This window comes from Monodon monoceros, unplaced genomic scaffold (genome assembly GCF_005190385.1).
Source record: "Monodon monoceros isolate NGI ecotype Baffin Bay Population unplaced genomic scaffold, NGI_Narwhal_1 Super_Scaffold_2, whole genome shotgun sequence".
Classification (NCBI taxonomy): Eukaryota; Metazoa; Chordata; class Mammalia; order Artiodactyla; family Monodontidae; genus Monodon; species Monodon monoceros.
The window spans coordinates 89,353,783-89,369,280 of record NW_021703776.1 but is presented as its reverse complement, the minus strand read 5'-3'; the positions used below and the strand labels follow the sequence as shown (position 1 = coordinate 89,369,280).

At 42.1% G+C, this 15,498-nt stretch overlaps 1 protein-coding gene across 1 annotated transcript in view; it reads left to right on the top strand.

Annotated features, from left to right (window-relative positions):
• Window positions 1-15,498, top strand: part of DGKI (diacylglycerol kinase iota) — a 445,841-nt gene that overhangs the window by 206,112 nt on the left and 224,231 nt on the right. Inside the window, exon 7 of the mRNA XM_029234512.1 lies at window positions 12,953-13,024. Coding sequence (XP_029090345.1) covers window positions 12,953-13,024 — 72 coding nt within the window. The remainder of the gene's footprint in view (window positions 1-12,952; window positions 13,025-15,498) is intronic.

Below are 15,498 nucleotides of genomic sequence, written 5' to 3'. Positions count from 1 at the left end.
TTTACTGGTTTAAAAATGTGTGAGCCCTGGAGGTCAGCTCTCAAGAGGCCCTGCAGAGTTAGGAACAAGGAAAGGAAGTTCAAGGGTGAGAATCCATCCACTAGTTAGGCAGGTTTGGTTATTTGCCTGTCTGTATGTTTGTCCAGATGCCATTAGCCTCAGGAGGATTGTTGAGAATGTAAAGTAGGTAATACAACAAGTCCAAAGAAATCTAGCCTCTCCATGAAGCCTGTGCCCACATAGCTGCTGGAAGCCTGGCTTTTCTTTCTGTCCTTGGCTGAGTATCAAGGAAGGAGATAAGTGCAACTACCATTCTATTTCCTGCTTCTATGCATTTGACTCTGTTAGATTCCTCATATAAGTGGTATCATACATGATGTAGTATTTGTCTTCCTGTGTCTGGCTTATTTTACTGAGCATAATGTCTTCCCGATTCACCCGGGGAAGGGGAAATGGAGAGGTACAAAGGGTACAAAGTTTCAATTATGCAAGATGGATGAGTCTTTGAGATCTACAGCATAGTGCTTGTAGTTAACAATACTATATTGAATAGTTGAAATTTTTCTAAGAGGGTAGATATTATATTAAGTGTTCTTATCACAAAAGATAATAGTAACCAAGGAGGGCAGGAGGAAACTTTTGAAGGTGATGGATATGTTTACGGCATAGATTGTGATGATGGTTTCACAGGTGTATACTTGTTTCCAAACTCATCAAGTTGTACACATTAAATATGTACAGCTTTTTTGTATGTCATTCATACTTCAAAGTGGTTTGTAAAAAGGGGGGATAGGGGCTGAGGGCTCGGAAGCAGAGTGTTCCTTGCTGTGGTCTCCAGGAGGCTAAGTCACTCAGTTCTCACCTGTAAAGATGTTTTGCTACTGCCACTGCTTCCCTAGTCTTTGACATGGCTGGTGTCCTAGTAGTTACAGCTAATGTGATGCTCTAGTCACTCTGGTCCCTAATGCTCTTTCTTCAGAAAAGGCTTCGCAAGAGAAGGCACAAGGATTGTGCAGAAGGAGGAGTTGAACTGCAGTGCAGCTCCAACAAAGGCCTCAGCCAATCCCATAAGGATCTGGAATAGCCCCTCAGAGTTGCCCTGCCTTGACCAGTCATTGGATGTGGGCTGTCCTTGGCCAAGGTGACTCTTTTAGGCTTAGGGCAATGCTTAAGGATGGAAAGGTGACTCCCTGGAAAGCCATCAGCCTCCAGCACTCCTGTCAACTGGGAGAATGAGCTGAGTGCCTCAGGCCTGCAGCAGAGTTTTCTGGGTGGAACATCAGCATCTACTACAGTCCGTCCCTTGTGCTTCTCAGAGTCACTTCCTTCATAAAATACATGTTCGGAAAAGTTCCTCCAGGATTCTGGTTGGTCTGACTTCCTGGGGAAACATTTAAGAGGAAGGTTAGTGGGATTCACTACAGCCCTGTCTCTGGCAGCTGGTCTTAAGTCTGCAACTGATGTTGATCATCTCCTTCCTCAACCACTCTTTCTGTAGTCACCTCACACTCAGTTAACTCTTCTTGTCCAGGTGAGCATCTGTTTGGGCTGTTGTAACAGAATACCCTCGATTGGGTAGCCTAAAAACAACAGAATCTTATTTCTCAGTCTGGAGGCTAGGAGTCCAAAGTTGAAATGCTGGCAGATTCGGTTTCTGGTGAGAGCTTACTTCTTTTTCATAGATGACCGTCTTCTCGCTGAGCTGTCACATGGTAAAAGGGACAAGGGAGCTATAAAAGTCTATTTTATAAGGACACTAATCCCGTCATGAGGGCTCCACTCTCATGACCTAATCACCCTCTAAAGACCCCACCTCCACATACCAGCACATTGGGGATTAGGTTTCAACATACAAATTTTGAGGGGACACAAGCATTCAGTCTCTAGCCGTGACCTACTTGGTGGAGTGACCAAGTCCCTTACCCTACGCAATCTGATCCCCTGTTCTTGGCTGTTGCACTTGTCTATTGACCATCAAAAGTTTTCAAAGAATTAGAAAGGATGCCCCAGTGGATAATCTGGGTGCCAGATATTTTCTTACTGCCTCGATTGTCAAATAACTCTCCCCCACCTAATGATCAGGATCAAGATGGTGACTCCTTCCTGTGCCTGCTAGTCTCTTGACACAAAGATGCCATTGTAACTTGGTGCAGTGGTAGTTTAAGGTTTAAAGTCCTCCTGTTATCCATGGTGGAGATATTCCCCATCTAGTATTCAGACTCTCAGAGCCCAGAGTTGTGGAGAAAGGAAGCACAAATTCCCCAAGTGGGCCAGTGGGAGTAGGCAGGGCTCCTCCTCCTCTCACTCCTTGGTCTCTGCACCCATGTATTTTACCATGGAAACACAGCCCCATTAAATGATCATGAGTTTGGTCAATATACTGAGACTAGAGGATGGTGCTCATAGGATACCATCTCAAAGCTGAAGCCCATGTCACATCTTCAAAAGACCTTTCCATCTCTCTGTCAGGCCTGTAGCTTCTTGGTGGTGTGGGATGTGGTAGGACTTATGTACCTCATGGCCATATGCCCACTCCTGAACCTCCATTTCAAGAATACAAAAATGTATTCTTTGGTCTGAAAGTGCTGTATAAGATCCTGTGTTTGTGGGTCAAACACCCTGTACGCCCTTGCTTAGTAGCGCTGACTGAGGCCCTGCAGAAGGAAAAGGTAAACCCATACCTACAATATGTGTTGATTCTGGTCAAGGTGACTTGCTTCCACTTCCAGAATGGAAGGAGTTTAGTGTAATCAATTTGCCACCAAGCATCTGGTGGTTCCCTTTCAGGGTTGGTGCCGTATTAAGTGTTCAGCTTTGGTATCTTTGGCTGGCAGGCTAGACAGTCAGCAGTGATAGTAGCAGTGATGGTAGTGGAAGCCCATGCTGCTGGACCCAGCCGTAGCATTCATCACTGCCATCACGGCTACTCCACTTCTGAGCCCACAGTGCTATGGACAGCTCATGACAACGTGTGGAGTCTGAGTTGTTATATCTAAGTTTTTAGTTCTTATACCGTGAATGCTCTCTGGTGGGCATTAATGGGCAGTACAGTGAGCTTCACTTTATGTTCATCCATGTGCCTCTTCCCCTGATCTCCTCTTTCCTTCCAGGCTCCTGATCAACTAGCCAAGTCATTCAACACTATCTGTAAGTCATTATATATTCTTATATCAGGTACTTATCTTTTCACAGAAAGTGGGGGACCAGCTGCTCCCTCTGAAGTTATGTCCCTTGGGAGGATTTCTTCTCATTTCTGTCCCTCAGGACAACTCCTGAGTAGGCTTTAGTGAAGTAGCAGTCTACTTTTGGCTTGGACTCATGTGCCAAGTTGACCCATCCATGAACCTATCACAGCTTTTTCCTTCTCTTTCAGATGGTCATAAGGGATCCCCATATTTCCATAGGTGTGAGTTGAATGAGAGGCCTAGTATTATAACAGTGGATAATATGGGGAGTCTGAGCTACCTACTCATGTGTCTTACTTGTGTTCTTTGGTACTGCTGGTGCCAGATCCCATATGTTCCCATTTAAATGTAACAGTGAATTGCAGCTGGGCCCACACAACCTTATGACTTAGGGATCTGACAGAACCCAGCTCATGACTACCTGGTGATTCAGGTATTCCTCCACCATAACATAGTAACATACCAGGTGCTGTTTTTGAAAGATATACAAATCTCTCCTACAGATGGCACGACCTCATTTCAGAATCCTAGAGTCTATGTTGTAATTCTCCTGTTGATGCTTGTCATAAACTCTATAGCGCCTCTTTTCTCCTACCCAGTGCCTGTAATAGCATGGGGCCTGCTGCAAGTGACAGGGCCTGCTTTCACTGAAGACTGGACCCACTGCAGAGTTGTTTCATGTTCTGTGCTCTACTCTAAGCTGGCAGCTTTTAACATCATCCAATAAACTGATTGAGGCAGTATTCCTAAGTGTGGAATATACTGCCTCAGAATTCAAAGAGACCTACAGAGTACCATGCTTCATTCTTAGTGGTTAAAATTGTGAAATGCAATAATTTGTCCTTTAGATTGGGCAGGATATTCTAGCACGCCCTGGCCCACTAAACCCTAGAAGCTTCATTGATGTGTGGGACCTCTGATTCTTCATAGGGCTTATCTCCCCACCTTCTGTCTCACCAAAACCTCCAATATACTTGCCACTTCTTGCTCATCCACCTTAATATGATACCTTTGATATGGTGGACCAAGTGGTATTCTTCAGAATGTTCATATGGTTCAGGTTACTTTGCACTATATTTGGATAAGATTCATAAGAGTTAAAAGCCCTGGCACAAGGCTGTAAAAGTACACTGTTAACCCTAACAAGTGAATGCACATGGTTTTTGATTCTCCTTTCAGTGAGGGAAGGAAAATAATTCATTTGCTAAATCAACGACCATAGGTCATATACTCAAGGCCAAAAGATCCCAAATTTGACACAGTAGCTACAGTTAGAGTATACTGGGTTGCATCTGTGGTAGTCCAGCATTATTCTCCACTATAATATCTGGTTTTGTAGGAGCCCAGCTGGTGAATTAAATGGGGATATTTTGGGGAACACCAGCGCTGCCTCCTTTAGTCTTTAAGGGTGGCACATAAAGAGAGAATAATTTTTTAAAATAAACATAATAACATTATCATAACATACAAAATTAATCATTTCATACCTATTGCTTCTGAGAATGTGACATTGGTTTTGAATTAGATATGACTGGGAGGGTGGTTGAGTGTTTCACTTGGGCTTTCTTACTATGCCAGCAGTTAAGCAACAGGGCAAGAAACCCATATTGGAGTTCTGCCAAACTCCCAGCATGTTCAGTTATAAAATTAGGGACCAGGGGAAATAACCCTGCTGGGTTTGTGGAGACAGTAGACTCTCTATAAACCATCCCTGGTCCAGGACTCCTTTTTTTAAACTGGACCTCATGCATCCCCACTCTAGTGGGGACCATGATCCTGCTTCACACACCTGTGCTTGGGTGTACATGTTGACCTGGACTCTTGCCCAACAGTCTTTAAAATATTTGGACATTTCTTTCTCCCCACTGTACAACTACCCAAGTAAATGGACCAAGTAGATCCTTTTAGATAGAATCTGGGGAAATGTTGCCGTAGACTCTTGCTATGATGTTGCAGGATTCTCCTGGGAACTTGCCCTTTGGGCTCTATCTTTGAAACCTTCCTTTAGTCCAGAAATGGGGCAAAATATCACGACCCTTTATTGGAGCATTTGCCCTCATATTTCTTGATCCTCCATTCTTGATTTCTTTTTATTTTGTCGATTAATACGTCTTTTATCTGATGATCTATCTTGCCTCTGGGAGGTCGCGCTGTATTAACCATTTGGTCAAGCCCCCGTGGCAGGAACTTCAGTCTTGCAGTAATTGCACCCACCTTGCTTTAATGATTAAGTGCTGCCACATGTTCCTTATTATTTTGGAACTTTGTAATATTTATTGGTATCAAGAGTGCTCACTCTGTAGGATTTCCTACCATCAGGCCTAACCTACAGAGAGGAGAGCTTCTCAACGATGATGACACCCTTCTCACCAGCACATTTCTTATAGTTTTGGTAAGTGGAATATCCTTTAGGCCCTCTTGCAGGACAGAGTCAACTGATGGGTTTTCCAGCTGTCCCTGGCATGCCACGGCAACTCTAACTTGCCCATTTCTGTGAGATTTTGATTGTTTCTTCTTCTATCACAGCAATTCTGGCATTGCTACTTCACTTAACACGGTCTGTTTTTTTGTTCAAGTTTTCAAACGCCATTCTGGTATTAGTGTTTGTCGTAGTGTTAGCACCATCTTCTGGGGTTCCTGATAATGTGTTAAATTCTCTGTTGTAGATGAGTGCTCTGACATTGAGAAACCCTCTTTTATCCAGCTTTAAGCCCTGCCCCCTTTGTCCTGCACTCTCAGGACCCAGTCCCATACACACTTTCCCATTCCTGCTGGTACATATTGGTTAGGTCACACAGCTAGATCTTTTGAGATGCAGTCCTTTTTCTCTCTGAGCGGCCTCTGCACGTTCCTGGCTGGGTGCATTGATGTGAAAAGATTATTAGGTCATCTGAGATACTACCAGGAAGAGTAGATCTAACACTAGGATGTCATTTGAAACTTGAACAAACAAACAAAAAAAACACCAAAAAAACAGTTCATGTTAAGTGGAGTGGGGATGCCAGAATTGCTGTGATAGAAGAAGCAGAAATTAAAATCTCACAGAAGTAGGCCTGCTACAGTTGCTATATTAGGGACAGCTGGAAAACCCATCAGCTGACTATTAAAATCCCAAGTGAAGTCAAAACTGTTGCTAGGTAGCAGAATCTTTTCTTTCTCTAAGGCATGCATTATCTGGTGATATCCCTTTGACATAAATTCGTGAGGCCAGGAGGGACGCAATCAGAGTCATTTCGGCAAATTTTCTAAGTCTTTTTCTCAGTTGTCTGGGGGCTGTTACAGCAAAACAGTCTAAGTTTGAACAAAAAGAAAGTGTAATTAGTTTTACCAGTGAAAGCGCATTTTCCTCAGTTAAGAGTGGAGAGTACAGCCAGTCATTTCCTGGAATGTCATACTGTCAGCAAGATTATAGATTATATGGCTTCTCTGAATATCTGTAATGATTTGTAGCTGGTAACTGTGGTAACATCAGCTTTAAAAAAAAACAGTTTTTTGTTAAAAACAAAGTTTCCAAAAAACAAGCTTCTTGGTGAATACTATCAGTGTTAAAATTAAACTTTTTATTGGGAAGGTTTTCAGTTACGGGGCAGTCAGGGATGGACATTAATTTTCATGGAAGACCATTATTATAATTGTAGCTGGTTGTGTCATTAGGTAAATATTTTCATGTAAGGAACTTCCCTGGTATTCTAGGACAAAGATATAAACCCAACAGTTAAAGCTTTGTATGCACTTTTGGCCATATTGAGTATAAGTATCTGAATACAGCATTTTTATCCTAGAATCAGAAGGGTGATAAAAATATGAAATATAAACATCACAGTTAAAATAGTTAACACTTAAATTGAAATGTAAACCAGTGACTATTGTTATAGGCTTAATTTCAATTGTACATTAATTGCAAGGTTAAGCCATTGACTTCCATGAAGTCATCTGCCTCTGATGACAGTGTTCTGGACATCACGTCTTAGGCTCTTCATACAGTCTGACAAGTCTGTGGTAACAGTGTTAACTTATGCTGAGAATTCTGTGCCCTGAATTTCGCTTTTCCCAGCACCGCTCTCCCCAGGAGACTCAATCTATGACCTATAGCTTGTATCAGGGACTGTCAGATAAATTAATGGAAAAAGCAGAAACTATCTGAGGATAATAAGACTGACTGGCTGGGGTTAATAAATCGTAATTACCAACATTAGAATGGAAGGACGCAGAGGCTCTATTGAGGACTAATAAAGTGTCAATCTATGTGCGTGAGTCAGTGATCACCCTTGACAGAGGGCATATTATGGACAATAAGGGCATCGATAAACTTTCAGAGCTCTTAATTAATGCCATAAAGCATATTATAGTTAAACCCAATGGACAAGAATTTAGATTTTTCAATGATAATTCTAATAATGTAACTGTAGATTCACATAATTTGCAGCACTGTCAGAAGTTATAAAAAATTGGCCACCATAATTCAATTTATAAAGATATTGTTTATTTTAATTCAATTTTAATTCAGTGTATGTTTACATTTTGAAAATCTTGAGTGTTTATAAAAATTTTAGCTTAAAACCAGTAAAATCAGTATAGGAAGTTTTAGGAAGTTCAGGTTAATTCGATTTTCTATGAGTAAATGAACCCTAATCTTACATAAACTACAGTATTAATGGTACCATTTTTACACTGTGGTAAAGCCAACGAAAAGGCATATTATAAAATTAGCCTGATATCCAGTGATTCGCACTGCCGGGCAAGGGTACACCTATCTGTGGAAAACTGGGCTGAATAGTTTGTTGATGGGAAAAAGTCAACAATTAGCAGGTACCAGGAAAGAGATCGGTTCATGGTGACTTTGCTAATTAAAGATTGAAGTTTGAGCTCTGGATAGGACAGAATTAGTCCATAAGTCTGTAGAGCATGGGTTAAAACAGGTGCCAATTATTATTAGTCAGAAAAAAGTTTTCAATTAGGTCAGTGTGAGTTTGCATGTGGGTCACTCAGAGGTCAAACAAATGTTTTCTATTGGTTAGAAAAAAGTTTTCAATTAGGTTGATTGATGTGGCTCCGCGCCTAGGTCACTCAAAGGTCTTAGCTACTCAGCACCTTCAGCTGGTCAAACCCTGAAACGTCATCACTGGTTGTCAGCTTCCGCTGGTTAAAAGCAGTTGCATGGGAACGGCACAACCAGTTTGAGATGGGCTCCGATTGGAAAAATTTCCTTTTACATTGTGAGTATCAAATTGCTGTGGTATTTTTATCCCACTGGATAAGTTTACAAAAGTGCTATAATAGTTTTATTTTAAATTTTTCTAGAAATAATGAACTTTGCCTCTAATTAAATGTGGGATGAACATTTTAGATATTAAATATACAATGTGTAAAAGTATATACATTTTTCAAAAATGAAAGGGAGTATTTGAGCAAAAATGAAGTTCTCTGTGTTAAGATAGATATTAATTTAGTCTTATAATTCCCTTGGGTTTGCCTTTCGTAATACTTTGTGAGCTTTGAATATGCAAGTGGATATGGAGAGGTTTATTTTGTTGGTGATGGTTAAAGTTTTGGAGGCAAGAGCAGTATCAACTCTTGGATTGGATCAAGTCAAACAGGGAGTCAGGCTACAGTCAGGAAATTCCCTCACTCAAACCTCAGTTAAATACGTAAGCGATAAAAGAGTTTGTTTCAAGTAAAGCGCTTTTTCCTGGTTTCAGCCAAGGCTGTAAAACTGAGTGGTATTTGGTATATGCCCTAGATTGCACAAGAGAACGAGGCAACAGAGCCAAAACAGCCCTTAAAAACCAGAGTCAGCTGAAATTCAGTTAGGGCGTCTGTCAGTACCATAATATCAGATTTGGGCCAGAATTTAAAAATGGGTAATTAGGAATCTGGCTCTTTTCGCTGTGCTGAGATCCCAGCCAAAACCTCCCCATTGCAGGTGGTCTGTAGGAACTTGGTGCCTGAAGGCTCCAGTGTGGTTCTATTTATGTCTTTATGTTAGACAGTAACCGTGAAGCCATGGCCACTGTGACTCTGCCAGACTAGAGAATCCAAAACAAAGCATAGAGCTGGTTAGACCAGGCTCATTTCCAAGGGACCCATCACAGTTCTGCATAAGCACAGCGCCCAGTGCCCCAGTTGTGGCTGGCCTTGTTGTTTGTTTCTAGTTTCAGCCTGGCTGTCAGGGCTACGCTGAACTGTATCTATTTCTCCTTGAAGTCAGAAGGCCGATAATCGATAGAGGGATGGGCTAATGCTCTCACTCTGTACCACTGAATAGGGCATTGCTAACTAATCACACGTGGCACACTAGAGGACTTTGTCAGCAAGGGGTTGGAAGAGGTTCCAGCAATAAATGGACTCCTTCACTTATGTGTACTGTGTTATAAAGAACTTTTCAAATGCATTGCCTTATTTGATGCTTATAACTACTCAGAGGCGTTGGAGAGGTTTGTATTTTTATTACCATCCCCAGGTGAAGGGAGAAAGAGGAAAGGATTAAGTGGTTTGCCTAGCATGTTGGCTGTGTTTAGAGCGGTTGGACGAGAGCAGAGTGAGGGGGCACATTTTCAGGTGGTTTGGGTTAGGTTTTTAAAGTCTGGATAGCATGAAGTTTGTAGTTGGGTTACAGTGTGGTAGCACTGACGTTCTTGTTCAGTTAATCAGAAAATATTCATGCCATGTCTGTGATGTTCAAAGAACTATGCTAAGCTGTAGAGATCTATTAAGAAATATTATAAGGACTTCTCTCAAAGAGCTTGTAATTCCATTGGCGAGAGAACACATGTGCACATAAAATGACCAGCGACTTAGAGCAGCTGCTCATTGATGCCAAGGGGAGATACAGGTGGTGAGGCCTGTAGGGTTAGGAGGAGAGGTTACAGTGAACTGAGGTGATCTTGGAACATTTTCTTTTTAGATTTTGTAGTGGAAGTAAAATTCAGATGCTGTATATGAAATAGTGGTAGGCACTCTAAATGGTGGGTTGGGAATTTAAAAAAACAGCAAAAAATGGTAAAATGGGCAAAAATGGAAACATAAAAGAATAAAGCATGTTGTAGAATATAATTAATCCCATCTCACTATAGACAGGAATTTATAATGGCTGAGAGTGGGAGATTGATGTAGAAAAATTGGCTGAGAAGATTATGGACGGCGCTGAATGTCAGTATGAATAGTTTGTTCTGTAATCTCGGGGTAAGAAGTAGTCATTTGAGTATTTAAGATTGAGGCTGATACTAAAAACAACAACAACAACAGCATTTTCCCTGGTGTCATGGCCCAGGATAGAATGAAGAACACAGGGAGAAACAGACTATCAATGGAGAGACAAGTTAGCAGATGGAGCAGACATCCACATGTGACATGACCAGTCAACGGGCCTTGATGCCTGCTGGACGTGGGGTCCAGGGTGGGAGAATCCCACCACACAGCCGAGGTTGTCTGCAGGAGTCCCTGCTCAGGCCCTGCACAGGGCCCTGCACAGCTTCAGCGTGCTTGCTCTTGCCTGCTGGCTTGCTTCTGTACACAGCGGGAAGAGCTCTATAGCTATAGCTCTGAAGAGAAGCTTTATTCATCTCTTTTTTTGCTCAGCCCATCAAGAGTGGCTTGAGCAAAGAGGAAGAACTTTTCAAGTGACTCTGATGTGAAATCATTCCTGCCTATTTAGTGCCGTTTCGTTTCACATTGAATAGTTTGTGCCTCATCTTTGAAGGGACCTCTCTACCTAACCCTGTGGTCCAGTGGACTTGGTGTCCTCCCCGGAAGCTATTTCTGTCAGGCAGTGATAACTGATGCCAGGGGCTGTGCAGGTGGTGGCTGGCTGCCACAGCAGTAAACCTGTGGACGCCAACCTGTCCTAATAATTCAGTCCGTGTGTGTTTTACAAAAGTGCATCCTTTCCTGGGGGAATGATATTCTCCTTGACAGAGGAGGTATAGCAAGACTCATTGTTTGTGGGGAGATGAGTATGTTTGGTGTCCTTAAGACCGCCCCAGTTTCAGTATTCACTAGGAGGACTCATAGGACGCTGTATATTACTCACAGCTGTGATTTATTATAACAAAAGGCTACGAAGCAAAGTCAACAAAGGAAAGGCCCGTGGGGTAGAGTCTGGGGGAAACCAAGTGGAAGCTCCAAAAGTCTTCTAACGGTTACAGAGGGTGTGCTCAGTTCTTCCAACATGAGTTGTGACAACACGTGTGAAATATTGTCTCCTAGTTCCATCAGAAGCTCGGTGAGTAGGTTCTATTGGGGGCTGGTGACACAAGCACATAACCTGCTTAGCACATACCCAACCTCCAGACTCCCAGAAGGAAAGCAGGTGTTCAGCATACATCAGGCTGTTTGTACAAACAGTTCAGGCACAGTCAGTCACCCTTATCTGTTCTGGGAACCTTGGAACCCCTCCTGAAGTTCAAGTTCCCGAATGCCAGCCAAGGACCAACGTTCCAAGCAGGGCTTTGTAAGGAGAGCAGACTCATGCTTGTTCTGTGAACTCCTCTTCCCTGAGTGATTCCATTATTACTTAAGCTGTTGAGAAAGGGATATTGATGGAGAAACTTTTCAGAATCCAGGAGAGTCCGGTGTTAAGGAAGAGGTCCTGTTTCTAGAAGTGAGAGTTGAGGCTGGGGAGAAAAGAGAAGGATTCAAGGAGGAATTGCAGAGCACAGAGGATTGACACTGGTCCCGGTCTTATGTCCACATGCAGGAGATTGCAGAGGGACAAGGAGACCTGGAACGTGTTTTAGGAAACCCAAGAGAGGCGAGAGGACCCAAAAGGAGGAAATGCTCTTTAGTATATAAAATGCTGTAGATAGGTGGGAATTACGGGGACTGCAAAAATGCTGTTGGGACTTCTTTTAATAATGTGTAAATTGAGTTTTTGGGTTTTTTTAACTTAAAGTTATATGTATACGTTAAGCAAGACTTAGTCAGCCAATGCCTTAAAAACTTTCCTGCCCGTCACATCTTTCTGTTTTCTTTGGATTACTTTACAAAAGCCTTGTTTTCAGATTTTTTTTTGTCATTGATCTGCATTATTTTGTTTGGCTTAGATTTCACAGGCAGATAGAAATGGATGAGCTTTGGGAAAGCTAAAAAAAATTCCTTGAGCGTTACTGTGTACTTCTCTCTGGCAGGGACAGAAGCAGCCAAAAAGCATCTCTTCCTTTCTGGATGGAAAAGTAATTCTGTTTGTTCATTAAGAAGATTGTGTTTGCTATTCCATTCATCTCATTGCTGCTTGCTGGCGAAAAGTGGACATTGAAAGCTGCTTGTTTTGAGTCCAACATCCCCCGTGGATGATGAAAGAGTTTGCATTTCCTCCTCTACCCTGGGACATCTCCCAGACTCTCACTTCTAGGTCACCTGCCTCTCTCATGCTTCATTTCTCTTTGTGGGTTCTCCATGTTCAGGTTGTATAGAACCTCTGAGATGGATGACCGTTATAAAGAGTCATGCGAACCAAAAGCGGCTCTTTCTTTTACTTACTATAAAAATGTATCAGAACCTCATTTACTTGGGAGAAAAAGAAAAACGTTTTTGTGTCTGACTTTGAGTAGTGTTAAGGAAATGCTGGTGCCTCCTCTCTCACATTCCAGAGGATTCGGGGATAGGAAACTCTTGTGTGTGGTAGAAGTTGGAGATGCCGCAGTGCCGAGTGTGGCATTTGCCATCCCAGTTACCTTAAGCCTGGCCTTACTTCGTTGGACTTCAGGAGGGCAGATGCATACTGTGTTTGAAGTGGTTTTAATTCTCTGTTTCTTATTCTGACATCCCAGGGCTTCCAGCAAAAATTCTCCTTCCACAGTAAAGAGATTGTGGCTATCAGCTGTTCCTGGTGCAAGCAGGCGGTAAGTTTGGGGATAAAATAAAGTGGGCTCGTGTTTTATCAAAATCGACTTATGTCATTGCTGGAGTTCCTGTCTGTAAGTGGAACGTTATCCTAATTTATGTATTATTTCTCTCATAGGATCTGTGGAGGAAGAAAGACAGATCAAAACTATAGAACTATAGCATAAATGAGCTGGAAGAAACTATAAATTAACCCCTTTATACATTGAAGCCTGGGATCACAGATTGGAAAATCCTCTCCTGGTTCTGTCCCTGGGTTTAGAATCGAGGGCTTTTCACTCTTACGCCACATTTTCCCCACTACATTAGATTGTCGATGACTCCTATAGTGGGAGATTGCAACCTTAGATAATCCCTCTGACACAGAAATTCAGGCATCTTGGTTCTTCTGTTTTGGATGTGGGCAACTTTTTTTTTAATAATGGGGCTATGTTAGGATAAGAGTGGTCTTGTATCCTTCTTTAGGTTTTGATGTTGTTATAGTTGGCTGTATGCTCATTGAAATGTAAGTCTTTCTTACATTTGAACATATATACTGATCAGGATCCTTTTCCTCTCTTATCTATCTTTTGTTCATTTTTTAACAGCTCTGTCCCAACTAGATGGTTTATTTTTTTGTTTGCCTGTGGACCTGTTTTTTTCTTTAACTAGACAATGTATACTCTAACTCATAAGTTGGCAAACTATGGCCTGTAGACCAAATCTGACTGCTGCCTGTTTTTATAAATAAAGTTTTATTGGAACACAGCCATGCCCATCCTTTATGTATTATCTCTGGCTACTTTCATGCTACAGCAGCGGAGTTGAGTAGTTGGGGCAGAAACAGTATGACCCTGTAAGACTAAAATAGTTACTATCCAGTCATTTTATAGAAAAAGTCTGGACCCCTGCTCTAATCTCTCAATTCACCTGTTTTTTTGTTGTTGTTGTTGTTTTTGTTTTTTTGAATGACTATAATTGCGATACCTTGTCCCCTCACTGCACAGCCAACCTGAAAAGAAAGGGCTGTGCTGTTTTAGCGAGGGTAAGGGTTTGAAGGAAAACATCAGGACTCTACACACAACAGCTTTACCTGCCAAACAGAGCCATAGGGCAGGAGCAGAAGATGCATTTAGTTGAAACACATGAAACTGACATTTTTGTGGGTCAAAAACTTTTGAATTTTGGCAGTTCCATCAGGTTCAACCTAATAATCTCTCTGGCATAATTTCCCTAGGCCCGCACCTGTCGGGCCGGCTTGTCCTGTAAGATGGATTTCCCTAGGCCCGCACCTGTCAGGAGGATCTGCTGTCACTAGGTAGGGACGCCTTGGTCTGGAAAGCTCAGTGCTTGCTGTGTGTCACCCTCCTGGCACATTTTTTATTCTTGGCATTTACATCTCCTTTCAGTTAATTGTTACACGAATAATCTTTGTGCTTCTGTTCAAGAACATGTTCACAAACATAAGGCCATCCTAGTCCTTGAATGAGACTATGCCATCAAAGCAATATCTCCACCTGGACAGGAAGAAGCAGATTTAGGGCCCAGGGGTCCCCAACTCTGTGCTGCTGGTTTCCCTGATCTGGTGAGGTGTTACTTGCCAAATGGCATCAAGCCGGCCTCAGATAGGATGTGCCCGCTCGTGCCCCCGTAGCTGCCAGGTTGTGGTTAGGTGGTTGATCCAGGGTTATTTAATTTGGGAACTCAGTCCCACTTGACAGTGAACACATGTGCTCTCTTTTTATTAATCTGTAGTCCAGTTGAATCACTAAAAAACAACTTTCGCTTGACCCCTGTGGCAGAGTTTTGGTCAGTTCCAAGTATTGATATCTTTGAGTTTCCCAGGTTTACAACGTGATTTTTCAAGGACTGAAAACACAGAACATTTTAAGACAGATTACAGTGGTGGTGTATTTTAACACTACAGGTAATTCCTCCTAGGATATCTGATGTCAAACAATTAAGTGCCTTCTATGGGCGCTTCCTGCAGCAGAAAATAAAACTGGGTTTGGGAGCTGGGTTGCATGGATTCAGGTCCTGACTCTACCACTTAGAAGTCCTGCAGTTTTGGACATACCTCTTAGTCTCTCTAGATTAGAGATTACTCGGGTATAAATTGAGAGAGTTGGAGTAGGCAGTCTCTGAGATCCCTACCATTTTAGAAATGCAACGGCCATTCATTTGGGGGTTTATTTGAATTGCTAAAAGAAAATCACTTTCTAAAAAAGGAATTCAAATGACATTTCTCTGGTATAGCAAATTGTTTGCAGATCACAAGTAACTGGTGGTAGGGGGAATTATTTATTATCTTATTAATTAGTATTTCACGCTTAATTAATTTAGTAATTTGCCATGGATAATGTCAGATCTTGAAGATATTCAGCGATAAAGACAATTTCCTTGATGTGACATAATTGGGGTGGCTATATTTGCCAGTTTTCCTGAAACAGCCCTAATTTATGTCTGCTGTTCCAGCATAATTATTACCAGCGCT